The sequence below is a fragment of the Aptenodytes patagonicus genome, chromosome 1 (genome assembly GCF_965638725.1).
Source record: "Aptenodytes patagonicus chromosome 1, bAptPat1.pri.cur, whole genome shotgun sequence".
Classification (NCBI taxonomy): domain Eukaryota; kingdom Metazoa; phylum Chordata; class Aves; order Sphenisciformes; family Spheniscidae; genus Aptenodytes; species Aptenodytes patagonicus.
This window is the reverse complement of record NC_134949.1, coordinates 62,152,002-62,166,517: the sequence shown is the minus strand read 5'-3', so window position 1 is coordinate 62,166,517 and position 14,516 is coordinate 62,152,002. Positions and strand designations below refer to the sequence as shown.

The window sequence follows — 14,516 nt, the reverse complement described above, 5'->3', positions numbered from 1 at the left end:
AAACATCATTACCTGAGGAGTCTTTACGACCTAAAGAAAAAAAAATGTAGCAACTAGTCAGCAACTAAACAAAACAGCAGGTAGCAACAGCCTTCTTACTTTCTAAGATTAAGGTAGCCAGCCTTCTGGATGAGATTTCTATTGATAGCAGGTGAAGTTACATCAGAATCTGGGGTATAAACAGATTCATTAACTGCAATTAAGTCCTGCTGGGATACCCTCATTTTTTCAGCTTCAGCATCCAGCTCTCCCTGTATGCTGGAAAAAAAGAACACAACAAGAAACCCAAAGCCATCATTAGTCAATTTATACCAGGATATAGCTAACATCTGTAAGCCAAAATGAACAAAAATACCAGTTGAGATTATATTGGAGAGTAGTACAAAGATAAAGTTTATTTTTAGAATAGACTTCGTAGGAAATGTAATGTAAGACTACATGTCCAAGGCTTTCTCTAAGGACTAGATAAATCAATGCAGTTACTAGATAAATCAGTGCAGTTAGGAAAGAATGGAAGGAAGAGGCATAGAACAGGGAACTACTCCCAGAAAATGTCATCTGAGCCTAAAAAGACAAGATGCATATGCTCTGAAGGTATTAACAATGGTTTAAGGAAAATATGGCTCTCTTCGGCAGGCTGGCAGCAAAAGCATAGCCAGGATTTCCCCTTGCTCTTTATTTTGAAAGCCCAGCTTGAAGAAGTTACTCTCAATATGTCTCATACTGTAGCTATGCTTTCTTTTTTGCAATTTGTACTAAACATAGTTATCTTCTTTCCCCAAACAGTATAGAGAGATAATGATCAGAATTATGAGATTGTTTTGTAAGACTGAAATGAGCACACGAGAAATGCTTAAGTATTGACACTGAAGAGTTAAGTTTATTTTTTGAGAGTCAGCTTCTAAAAGCAACGCTTGTATGAATTCACACTGCTGACATACATAGGTGTTGCCCAAGTATAGCGGCACAGTTCAAAGTAGGCTTTACTGTAGTATCTCTTGGCTTTCACAGAACTCTGTCCGATTCCTGCAACTGTGTCACATGCAGGAATTCCTGCCATGAGACCACCTATTAACTGGTCACAGATTTTCAACAATAAGTTTTCCATGAATTCAGAACAATACAGTAACAAAATCTATACCTCAAGTCTCATTTTAGCTTTAATTTTTGCTTATAATACTGTCTTCCACTTCGGTGCGATTCAGAAAACATCCTTGGTGCAGGCTGGCAAAACTGAGTTCTTTTTGAACGTATCTGTAAAAATTCAGTTTGCTGACAGTGGTAACTGTGAAGGGGTATCTGAGTGCAAAATTCAACTCAGAAACTAAGTGATAATTCATTGCAGAAGCATTATACAGATATACGCTGCAGTGCTGAATATCTATGTATTCATAATCTTCCCGTAAGACACGTTTGACATGAAGGGGGAAACAGCAGCCATTTTACTGGAACAAGCAAGCAGAGAGGTTGGAGTCATCATTATATGCCAGTGAAACACCTTCATCATTTTTTATTCAGCTCTACTGTCAGACAATCATTGGGAGCCACTTAATTTTCAGAGGTTCCCACAGACCACTTGACAGTCCCATCACACCGATAAACCTGCCTTGTTTCCATCGACCTTAGTAAGCCTGTGTTTCACTTGCAGACTCTTCTGATCAATACACATCAATGCAATGGGCATAATCGGAAAACAACTAAAGGCCTGCCATTTTGAAAATGTGACATTAATTAATACAATAATTAAATTTTATTTTTAAAATTAAATTTAAATTAAATATAAAAATTAAAAACTATTAGATAAACTATACATAAAAGGGCTTCGATCTCCATGTCAGCTGCAAGCGCTATTTGGTGCATTTGTGGACAAGGAAGTAGAAAATGGTTTTAGACCATCTGTTCGCACTGCCCTTCTGTGAACCTGAGGTCTGGCCACATGTCTGTGAAGTGAGGTCCTGAGGGAGATGGCTAATGTCCCCTGCAAGGCTGGTCTCTATCATCTTCAAAAGTTCACTGCAGTCAGGGAAGGTTCCTAGTGACTGAAAAAAAGGCAAATGTCACAGCTGCCTTTGAGACAGGCAAGAAAAACAAACTGGGGAACTACGAGCCAGTCAGCCATACCTCAGTCCCTGGGAAAGTTACGGAGCAAATTCTCCAGCCATTTCTGAACTCACAAAGGACAAGAAGGCAACTGGGAACAGCCAGCACAGATTTACCAAAGGCAAATCATGCCTGACCATCCTGATTGCCTTCTGTGATGCAATGACTAGCTTGGTGGACAGAAGAGCGGTGGATGCTGTTTCATTTGACTTCAGCAAGGCCTTTCACGTGGTCCCCCATAGTATCCTTATAGCCAAACTGGTGCAATACAAACTGGAGAAGTCGACTACAAGATGCGTAGAAAACATGGTTGGACTACTGGGCTCAAACGATTCTAATCAGTGAGGCAAAGCCCAACTGGTACCCAGCTGTTAGTGATGTTCCTCATGGGTAATACCAAGGCTTACAGGTTTACAGTCTTTAATAAGAGCTGGACAACCCATAGCAGCAGATGACACCAAATTGGGAAGACTGATTGACAGATACAGTAGAGTGGAGGGCTGCTGTTCAGAGGGACCTTGACATGCTGGAGAAATGGGCAGACAGGAACCTCATGAAGTTCAGCAAAGACAAATACAAAGTCCTGCCTGGGATGGAATAACCCCATGCAACTGTAAAGGATGGGAGGCATCTGGATAGAAAGCAACTTTCAGCAAAGGACCTGGGGGTCCTAGAGGACAAGTTGAACATGAGCCAGCACCATGCCCTCATGGCAAAAAAAAGGACAGTCACATCCTGGGTTGCATGAGCAAGAGTATAGCCAGCGGGTCAAAGGAAGTAATTATTCCCATCTGTTCAGCACTTGTGTGACTCAACAGGACTACTATGTCTAGTTTTGGTCACCCGGCACACGAAAGACAGAAACAAAATCAAGTGAAGAGCCACCAAGATGGCTAGGGGGCCAGAACATGCGACATGAGAAGAAGCTGCGAGAATTGCTTTACAGCCTCATGAAATGAAGGCTAAGGGGGGGATCTTACTGCTAGCTTAACTATCTGATGGGAGAGTATACAGCAGATGGAGCTAGACCCTTCTTGGAGGTGTGCAGTGATAGGATGAGAGACAATGGACACAAGCTGTAACCAGATACTGTGTGTGCCATGTGTGAGAGAGAGACAGACAGACAGAGAGAGATGTTCAAAATTTGGGCGGACACAGTGCTGAGCATTCTGCTCTAACTGACCCTGCTCTCAGCAGGAGAGTGGACTAGATGACCTCTTGAGGTCCATATTGCAGCAGCTGTTCTTTGACTTTCAGACAAACAATACTGGTAAATATTTATTTCTTCACTTTTCCAAACTTGAGGAGTTATTAACTGTATCCAAGCTACTAGGAAAACTCATGGGGTGGGAACATAAGAATACTTGTCATTGCATGCCTTAGAAAGTCGTTAATACCTGCACCTATGCAATAAGCAACTTTCTCCCTACTTCCTGCCCAAGTGGTTAAATCTTTTGGAGAACATGAGCACGTAACACAGGCTGTACACAGCAGGACCAGCGATCCATGTAGTCCACTATCCTGTCTCTGACAGTGGCAAAAAGCCTGTGGAAAAGTACAAGGCAAGTACATACGATTCTTCTCCTGTTCTCCCCAGTCTTTTGTAGAAGTTGGTGACATCCTCTAACTGTTGAAGTAATCTAGAGATGCAGTGCTGCATTTAGGTCAGCACTAAGCAGTATCTGACTGGCCAGATGAAGAGTCACTCTTGCATCATGGTGTTAGTCTGTTTCATGTTAGCTTATTTCCAGCTTTTCCGCATTTTTAGAAAGCTGAGACTTCCTAAGCTTGCACATCACTTCCAAAATGAGACCAGCTGTGTGCATCTTACCACCTAGCCAAGTCATATAAGAGGCTGAGTTACGAATGCTGAGTAATATCAGATCTGAATTAAATTAGACCATATTTTGCAAGCTAGTGCCTTTCAACATTATCATTAAATGTCAGAATAAGAATTACTTAAATTCCATTTTGAAGTAAAATAGAACAGTGCTGTCAGTTTTTACATAAGCGCTACTTCGATGAATCTTTTGATCAGTCATTTCTGTTGCACCACAAATTGCTTCCAACACCACCGCCCTGGCATTTTCACGGTTCCCAAGACTGGATTCCTCTTCCTAAGGCGTGGTTTCCCTTATATCCAAGGTAGAAAGGAGAGAAAAACTGACAATTCTAAAATTATATGCATTTGTGGCAATTAGACCAATTGGTTACTGAGAATATTTTAATGATCTGTCCCCTCTTACGTGTTTTTACACTGTTAGCAATAAAATGTAAATACTTTTAAATAGGCAGACTCAGTTTCACAATCAGCTTGAAAAGATGCAAGACTACATCACTGCTGAAATTCTGTAACTGCACAATGGGTCTCATTGGCTTGTTGTTCCAAGAAAACAAATCTGACAAATAAAAAGCTTTTAGCTTGATTAGCAAGCAGCTCTGACTCACTGAGGCCTTGTGATTCCCAGGACTAAAGAAGGAAAGGAGTGGGCAGCATGGTTTTCAGTGGCTATGTAATCTTAAGTCATGAAACCGTGTCCTGTGTCAGTAATTGCTAAGCTGCACAGCGTCATTCAGAATTTTGCAAGCTTCTCTTTTGGTTTTTCCAAAGACGTCACACTCCTGTACTAGTTACATTTGAGTTGTACTTTTCAAGCTTTGCTGTGTGACAGACTTGAAACACAAAAACCAGACTCAGCAAACCAACTGAGCAACCTATTTTTGCATCCATTTACTACTGTGTACTACCCAGAATTCAAATCCATCAGACTTTGGAAAACAAGGCCTTATTCTATGGTGAGGATCCAATGGCAGGATCCTCACTGTACCTGTAAGACACAAGCAAGGTGCTCTAACCTTAATAAATAAAGGGCACTGTTTCAAGGGAGTTTAAAATCCATCTTCCAGTTTGTACAAATGCTATGTAGACTGTGGAGGGATTTATTTCAGAAGTGAGTGTGAAAAGATATATAAATAAGCACAGAGGTACAGGAAGTAAAGAATCATTTAGTGAAAGAATCTACTATACAGGGAGATTACTTATAAGACTGTTCCCAAATTAACAAGTGTGCGTTATTTAAAATGCCACCAGTGTCAGAGTAAGTAATGATTTGGATACAGTCCAATATGAAAGGTATGAAGAAATAAAGCGAAGGACTCGGTTTAGTGTTCCAGCTGATTTAAAACAAATTATTAATGTTCTAATATGATTACATTTTAAATGTAAAGTTTACATTTACAGGGACTTAATTATAAAGAAAATGTCAATCTTCACTACAAGCGGCGGGTGGGGAGGGGAAAGAAAAAATAATCACAAAATTAGGAGTACAAAAGTGAGGCAGTTTATTGAAATAAGGACTTAGCCAAAGCAGGTTCAACTCAGTGGACCGATACAGCCTATACTGGATGCAATGAATATGTTCTCTAGGGAGAGGAATTTTGTTTGCCTTGTGTAGCTACAACACCAAACACTATCGGCCCTAAATCCTTATTTGGGAGTTTAATGGGTTATTATTACAGAAGAACCAGCAAGTATAAATACCTCTAATTCAGAATGCACTTTAGCTCTATTATATTAATTCTGTTAATCCATTTCAAGCCCAGATTCCATGCTTTGTGTCCATGAAGAGACACAGGGATGTAAGAAAGCATGTGAAAACTTTACAGTATATAGTTCCTGGCTATACTGTAAAAATACTCTCTGCAGCGTACTGACAGTATTTTCCTTTACATGTACAAACATATCTCCTTTCCACCTGCTGCTTTAACAAAATATGCCCAACAATGCAATGCAAGCATGGAAGAACTCTCATGAGAAAGAAACAGAGGCACTCTCTGTTATGTGCTGAAGGTTACAGTGCTGAAGTATTGTGTTACCTTTGAACCATGTCTGAAACAGATGACAAAAAGCTGTCCATTCTTTTGGAAAACATCTCTGCTCCTTTCTTAAAAAAGTTGATCTGAAAAAAAAAAAAAACAAAAACAAAAAACGGACACTGGAAGTTATCTTGGCTTTGGCAGACAAATAACAGATTGTGGGGACTGTGTTAATAGTGATCCCATTATGATTGATACTTTGGGCTGGCGATCAAACACATGGTCGAAACAGCTGCGTTGCCTTTGTATTTCTCACTTTTGCAACTTTCCACCCTTTCACACACACACAAGCTATTGGCTGCTGACAGGTATGTTTCCAATGAACTTGTTAAATGACTGAAATAAGGGAACAGGGAGCCTTCTCCCATACTAGCACTGTGCAGAATTGGGTCTAGTGGTATTATGAGCCACCGCGTGCAATGCCACCGTGTCAAAAGGAACGGGACACAAATCATCCATTAGATTTAGTAGTCCAACCTGGACCACCAACTCCAACCTCGAAATTTTTGAACTGCTACAGCAAAGTCAGTCAGGAAAGTGATGAGGTATAGCTGTGCTAGCAGAAGCCTCCAGGGCAATCAGTTATATCAACTACAGATTTACCATGGATTTTGTTCTACTGAAGGAGCTAAAAAAAGCTACTAAGGCCAAAGTGCACATTTTGTGACAGAAGATGAATTCACTTAGCTAGTATGGCTCAGCAGGCACGCAACAGCAGCAAAGCACTCACTGTAGACTTGACCTTGGATTACCCGCTGTGGGGCACACAGTCATCATTAGGACCTACTGGCAACTGTGTGAAACATGGACACAGCTAGCGCGTGTGTGCAATTAATTAGCTTTTTTAAAAAAAATAAAATCAGTGAACTACTCCAGAAAGAGATGTAAAAGCAAATTCTTGACTGTTAAGCAATTTATTAGCTATTTCATCTGATTTTACTTGTGATTCCACTCCGTTTCCCTAACCTTGGGACGTGGGATTCCTCTTACCTGTAACTCAGATTTCTGCAACCATGTTATTGACCACAGACTCCCTTTACAGACAAAGGACAGAAAGCATGCTCTCTTATAGAATGATTCACCTATTCTATTTCAGAAGCCTACTTCAGGAGGGAAGAGCTCTAAATTCCACTAATGATAGACTGACATGCCTAGCTTAGATATTGATGTCAGTTTTCAGTCAAACAAACCCTGTACTAGCCACTGCTTCTTCCAAAAATTCCTTATGGCCTGCTCATTTGTTGGAAATGTGAAATATGAAACACGTTTTGAGTAATTAATAAAGAAAATATATACTTGGGCTGAAGGGCGGTTCACAGTATTTAACCATCAATATCAACTGGCTTCTGGCTACACAGTCATTCCCACGACAACTTAAGAGTTTCCTGTATAAAGCACTGAGATATGGCAGTTTTGCCAGATAAAATACAGGGAAAGGAAGTTCTGTTTGGCTTCCAGTAAAGGAAACCAACACAGTTCTTTCACTTAGTATAATTACAGCAGAGAAGCAGTGTGAACTCCCGTGGTGGGGAAGGTGACTGTATTCTCATTTATTACCTATTTTATATGGGGCACATGATCTGCAAAAGACACAGGACAATGGAGACGATGATCCACACTGCATTCTCAAACACAGCACTGCATCCATTTTTTCTGTTTTCCCAGCCCAACTCTCATTTTCCCAAGGCTTTCTTTCATCAATGTTGAAGCACAACAGACCCTTAAAATGGGTGGTAATGAGAATCAAGTGCAGTGAAAATACTAGTTTGTTGATCCTGCTGACATCCTGGAGACTCAGATTATCAGTATTACTACCGCATTTTACAGACTTGAGAAATGCCCTATCAAATTGCTGGCAGAATAAAGATTAGAAAGAGGATCTGCCAGCCTTATGCTCAATCCACTCTACTGTTCTGTCCTTCCAGTTCTCCAGTGCATGCTCTGTTCCCTATCGTGTACACTCCTCATCAGTATGCTGAACATTATGTGCCAGGAAGGGAACTGCTACATAGGAGAGTTTGTGCAGACAGAGTAAACAGTGGAAGTAAATGCTGCTGCACTGATAGCTTAGCCGTGAAAAAATTAACCCCAGGCTGATTTTTCATAAAAGCGTATTGGATTTTTTTTTTTATCTGTGCCTTTTCTGAATATCTAAACATTCAACTATCCGCCACAAACAAAATCAGTTGTCAGAATCTAGGCAAGCTGAATAAAAGTTCCAGCCCCCCGTTATCACTTGTCAGTTCTCAAAAAAAAAAAAAAAAAAAAAAAATCCAGAGCTACAATGTTTTACTTTTCCCAGGTACATGTCTAAATGATATAATCGCTTTACTGTCCATACCTGTCCTCGTGTATATCCCAGCATAGGTTCCATCATTGCCACTCTCTTCCTGTACTGCAGAGCATTCAGGGCACAGTAATATTGCAGAGATGAAAGGTGCTGCTTTCTTCTTGCATTTGCCACTTCTTTTGCCACTTCTGCCTTAAGCTGAATAAAAATCAATAAAGAAGTTGATGAAGTGTTACTGTGCATACGGATATATTTACTGATTATTTTCAAGTTATCTTTAAACAACTCTCATTACAGAACTTCTCCACATTAAAATGAAGGATGAGAAACTAAGAAAGCAAATCCAAAACCCAAAGTGAATACTTCAAGCCCTTCTCTGGCAAGACACTTAAGCAGTTGGGGAGCCCCTGTGACTATAAACTACATAACTACCACAACTAAAATTCTGGATCTGATCTCAGTGCAAGAAATTTATTTGCAGCTGACATCACAACACAAGCCTGCAAGTGCAGAATGCAGAAATGTAGAATTCACAATATGCTATATCACATTCTGTTCTGTAATGCATTTTCCTTTAAAGGACCATCCTGTAGAACTGATGCACTCTTAGGACAGGGCCAATCACACATTTTCTGGCATACAGGGATATATTTTGGAATAGTGGTCCAGTGGGCAAAGAAGAAGAAATGTAAAACAATCCCACCAACAGAGTTATGTGTACTGTAAATGGAATGACAATCCATACAGAGAAATTCAGCAGGAAGGTAGATGTGAAAAAATGGAATGCTTTATAAACAGCAGACACAAGGCTTCCTGACAGTTCACAAAGAATTGTACCCAGTGATACAGCATCATGACATCAGCTGTACAACAGTAGGCCTATACAAATCTGTTCATAGCTATTTGGACTGCCTCTGTCTGAAGAGTTCCCCTGGATCTGAAGGGCTCTAGTTCAGCACAATACTTGATCACTTGCCTAACTTGGAGAAAACAGGTATAACTTTGCTGAATTGATGTTTAAAAGCTTTGTGTCTGCTTGGAAACGAAATCACAAGTAATCTTGAGCTACTGTGAATTTAACTGATGAATTCTCCAAAGTTCGTAAGTGAACAATGATGCAGACAGAACAGCTGATGAAAACTTTTCCTTTTCCATTTCACATTCGTTACCTTTTCATTTTCTTTCCTTTTCGGTAACCTGCTATACTTTGCCATGGACACGTCATGTTCTGTAGACAAGGAATATTATTTTTTTTAGAAATGTGATGTGTGTGCATGTAGATTAAAAGTATCTTCTGTGATATAACAGGTGCACACCATTACAAACAAACAAAACAGGGAAACGTACCATTGCTAGCAAGGCCAAAAAGATCCTTCAACGTGCTTACTTCTGGAAAAGAGAAATCAAATATTCAAAGTAAAAACAGCTGTAAACACTTTCTTCAATTGAGACCACTTATGGCACATTTAATGCCTAAGTCACTCCAATCCTTTCAAAGCAGAGATGCATAAGTTGTGCCTGTCTTAAAAATGATAAACCAGATCATCTGCTAGAGAAATGAATAGGCAGATAGCAAATTAAGAGTCGAGTGAGTTTACTTGATTAAGTTATCACTATGAAAAAGATTCTTCATCTGCCAGTGTAATTTACCCAAAAAAGCACCATGTCACTGTGCTTGTTATGATAAAAGGCCCACCACTATCATGAAAGATTGGCAGTTCTGAACAACTTCCTGACAATGCTTATGTGATACCGAGAAATCTAAGTCCCAGAGACATATGAACTAAGCCCCTTTCCTGTACATGAATCTTCATCAACGTGGAACATTTTTTGCTAAGTTTCTCTGTGAAAAGAAGCAAGTATCTAACACATCTGACTGCTGGCTACGATGCTTACATAACAAACACTGGCCATGAGTTTTGGATGCAGGTAGAAGGAAGAGAAAGTAAACAGGCGACTCAACTTTGACAAGTGTTGGGCACAAGCTACTCTCAGTGTCCATACCAACGTATCCTGCAACTGGCAAAACCCTTCTCAAAAAGCTACAGAGAAAGCACATTCACAAGAACAGAACCAAGATCTTACCGTCCAAATACTGCTTTATATTTGACATTATGTTATAAACAAGACACCCATTGATGTCTTCACAATTTCAAATGAGATGCTATGATATAAGGAACCTTAACTAGTCACTATTTTGCTGTAGTTGTTTTGTCTCCCATCAAAATTGTCTTTAAAAAGTACATAAATAGGACTGAGCTTAGTGAGTTGAGAAGTGGACTTTTTAAAAAAAACAAAAACGAAAACGCTGCAGTAAAAACTCGTGTTTCTGTTGCATGAGTAGGTTAGAGTGTCCTTGACCTTGAATACGAACTTCTTTCTTCTCAAATTACACCAAATGTTTGCATTATTGCTCTGCTGTTTAAGTAATGAATTTCCAAGTGTGTGCAATCAGGTTACTTGGAACTACCCTTGGATGGCAAGGATTTAAAGCAGACTAATTCGTCAAAAAGGAGGGAACATACTATACTCTGAAGTTAAAAAAGCATTCTTGCTTGTGTTTTTCCAACAACCCCAAACTTCTGAAGTAGGATAAATACTGTTTGCAAGCCAGATTCACTGCTAAATTTTCCTTCTTTAAGCCATTATAACATCAATGACTTCAGTAAAATTACACTAGTGTAAAAGCAGAGTGACTCAACAAAGAACAAAGCTGTGTATTTTCAAACTTGCACCATATGGTGCATAAAACCTTATGTGGTGAACTTGCACTATTTAAGTCTGAGTAAAAGCATGCACCTGTCAATGAAATTCTGTAGCAGAAAAAAAGTAACACAAAAAACTTTTCTGTGAATCATCAAAGAACAAATTATTACATGACATTATGTCTCAGTTTATTACGAAATAAGCAAGAAGGAACACATGAGGAAAATTAAAACTTAAAATGAAATTTACCTGTGAGATCCTTTTCCCGAAATTGTATTATTGGTAGAACCATTGTATCTGCAAGCTGTTTTGCCAGTTCAGAATGAAGAATATTGAGCTGAAACAGAGAATAGAGGAATGCCCTAAGACACAGTGTAAATAAAAAAAAATAAACCTAACAGCACTCTACAGCTGTTGAAGAAGCACACCTGCCATTTGTGCCCAGCAGACAAAAAAAGGATATTATGTACTTCACTGTACTTCAGTGCTTAAAATACATTTCTCAAGATATGTGAGACAGATGGGGATTTTCCCCTAAATGCCTGGTGTTTTCCAAGGATCCAAGAACTTTTCAGTTCCCACATACCCTATTGGGGCAGTTCACTTGACCATTAATGCTAGTGCTTAACCCAACAGGATTTAATCTGTAATTAGCCTTTATTAACCAGTTTTTGTTAGTCTCTACACCACAGGGTTACAGTCCCACCACCATGACTAGAATCTCTTTCCATTCATGAGGGTTACCCAGGACACAATCACAACAGGGGGCAAACACAATGAAAGGTCCCATTCAAATATTTTACCTTCAGAGCAGTTTCCCATTCCTGTTTTTGTAAGTGTTTCTCTGAAATTCAGCACATCGAGACATATTTTAAAGCACTCGCGTGACGCTGTTTAGGATGAAGGCAAGGCTCTCATGTCAGCAGTGGCATGCTAAGAATATTAGATGGGTTCAGGTAGGACAACTATCAATCACACTGCTCGAGCGCCTGATACTACAAACTAGGAGTGTGCCACATGCTGACATGATATTCTGCCCGCTTGCTCACAGTATCCCGGAGGCCTCTAGGCTGAGTTATGCAGGTGAGGATGAAGTCAGTATTTCCCACTAGACAATACAAAACTAAACCAGGACAATTCAACGCCTGTAGAACAGACAACTGAGAAACAGGTACAGGGGGTAGCTAACACACAGAAAAGGAGGCTAAGGAATGGAGCGAGCTCTTGTGAGGGAAACTGTGACCGACAGAACTGAACAGAGAGGCTCTCAGCTTTCTGCTCCCAAATGGGATGGTTCTCTTGTACCTGGCAAGGAGAAAGTTCTTGTTTTGATTTATTCATAGTTCACATAGACAAGCACAAGACTTGTGACAATAAATGCTCCTTTCAAGTATCCCCTGAGAGCAGATGTGCAGTGGGAGAAGCCTAAGGGAAAAGTTAACCTTTGGGATTCCTCTCGCTATATTGTTAGAGTTATCCATGGGCTCTAAAAATTTTAACTTATTTTTTGCCCCACAACCCTCCTATCTCCTCTCCTCTCCCCAAAAGTAGACCTCAATACAGCCTTTTGCCTTCTTAATGAAAGTTGAAAGTAGACTAACAAGAAGAACAAGACTTTTCTGATGGCACAGCCCTGCTCACAACAGAAAGAGTGATGTGACAAATAATACTTAAGCAATAAGGACCTAGATACTAAGATTATATTGAAATGTTATATGGGCAGGTCTAACAAAAGCATTTGGAAAGACTCTCAGTACTCAGCAACAACCTGCAGAGAGTAGAAGTGTTCAGCGCACACAGCTGTAGTACCTAACCCGCCTTCAGTAGGCATTTCTGCAGCCTCCTCCAGATACCTCTGGATTCTGTGTGATCTCGCAGCAACTAAACGACAACTTTACTAATTCACAGCTGCCCTGCATCCATCCCTGGCAGGTTTTGGCTCAAATTGCAGTGTTTAAAGCTTAAAAATGTAAATGTCATTTTTAAATGGAACGAAATTAAAAACGGCACCAGCCTAGATGAAACGTCCTGTTTCAGTCTCTTTTCTAATTCCCCTGTTTAGGAAGTCCAGCTTTGCTCTGAGGACAGCATGTGGGACGAAGCCACAGAAACTGCTCTAACCATTATGAAAGGGTGATATTACACTTCTTTCCCCCCCAGTTAAGTGATTCTATAAAACCCAGGCACAATCTAGCCTTCAGTGGAAAGGCTCAGAATGAAAAGGACAAAGACCAAAAGAAAACCCACCAATATTCTATATTGTAAAAATAGAATATCGGCAATTCAAATTACCTCATCCACAACTTTTGAAAAGTAATGAAGGGTGGATATAACTTCTTCATCTCCTTTACCTAAGGCAAAATGCTGAAAATAGAAACACATGTTTGGTCAGTAAATCAATAAAGGTGAGTATAAAATACAACATGTGTTTTACTTCAAAGGTAATGAATACTCCTACAAAATGCAGTAAACGTTAAAACTAAATGAAAAAACAGTAACTCGCTAATACATACGCTTTTACCCTGCTCCTCTTGTTTTAAATAAATGGATTTTGGACAACATATAATTAATGCTTATTATACTCATTTTAAAGTCATAGTCATACAATAGGAACAAACTGGTTTGAATGTTCATAAAGTTATTAACTCACATTTAGCACCTTTTTTTTTTTTTTTTTTTTTTAAAGATTCTCAGAAGTGACCTGACTCCCTTGAACACGCTGGGGAATTTTACAACAGCCTTCATATGAAACCAAGTAAAGCCAATGCCCTAAGGACTTCTGGAAACCACACTATTTACACAGACTTCTTCGCAAATGCTGAGGCTGAAAAGAAATCAAAAGCATATGTTGAACATACCTGCTTTTCATAGGCAAGGAGCTGCTTTGAAAGCTGTTGTGTGGCAAGACACATTTCATTCTACAAACAAAAGTGACATGTTAATAGAAATAATGAAGTCTTTAGCTGTGCTGTTACTACTACTTTGTCACCAGCTTCTTGACTGAATCTGCAACTACTTACACAAACATTCAGTTGTATGTAAACAACCAGTCCCAAAATACCTACATAGAGAAGCAGTAATAATAGGTACACTTCAGACCTAATCAACACACAGTTCGTTTAACTACTATTGAATAGAGGTAGGATTTGGGATTTGGGTTTGGGTTTGGGTTCCCCCCCACACCCCCCAAAATAACAAAACTAGAACAACCTCAAACATGTAAGCTGTCATACCCGCATAAGAATGTTTCATGTTGGTTAATCATCTTTCCCCAAAATCTACAGCAATAAAGAGAACCAGCAGATGTGCCTTTATATAATGCATTCACGCTCAGGGAATGTACTGATGTAATTACAGTGCTTTAAGTTGACACAGGAGTACAAAACAGCACATAATTCTGTATTCTCATGGCTAAACTGGCTAATGAAAGTACACACATCCTTAAGATGTGTGTACGCAACACAAGACTTGTAGGGAGGTTGTATAATTTTGCTTGACAGCTGGAAAAAAACAGACAAGCATTTGGATGTGTCAATCTTTACTC

At 39.5% G+C, this 14,516-nt stretch overlaps 1 protein-coding gene across 1 annotated transcript in view; it reads right to left on the bottom strand.

Moving 5' to 3' along the window:
- APPL2 (adaptor protein, phosphotyrosine interacting with PH domain and leucine zipper 2) overlaps nt 1–14,516 on the bottom strand; it is a 40,291-nt gene that overhangs the window by 9,139 nt on the left and 16,636 nt on the right. The window contains exons 3-10 of the mRNA XM_076339296.1: nt 13,831–13,890; nt 13,265–13,336; nt 11,222–11,309; nt 9,614–9,655; nt 9,436–9,494; nt 8,318–8,464; nt 5,977–6,059; nt 100–258 (exon numbers count right to left, since the gene is read on the bottom strand). Coding sequence (XP_076195411.1) covers nt 100–258; nt 5,977–6,059; nt 8,318–8,464; nt 9,436–9,494; nt 9,614–9,655; nt 11,222–11,309; nt 13,265–13,336; nt 13,831–13,890 — 710 coding nt within the window. The remainder of the gene's footprint in view (nt 1–99; nt 259–5,976; nt 6,060–8,317; nt 8,465–9,435; nt 9,495–9,613; nt 9,656–11,221; nt 11,310–13,264; nt 13,337–13,830; nt 13,891–14,516) is intronic.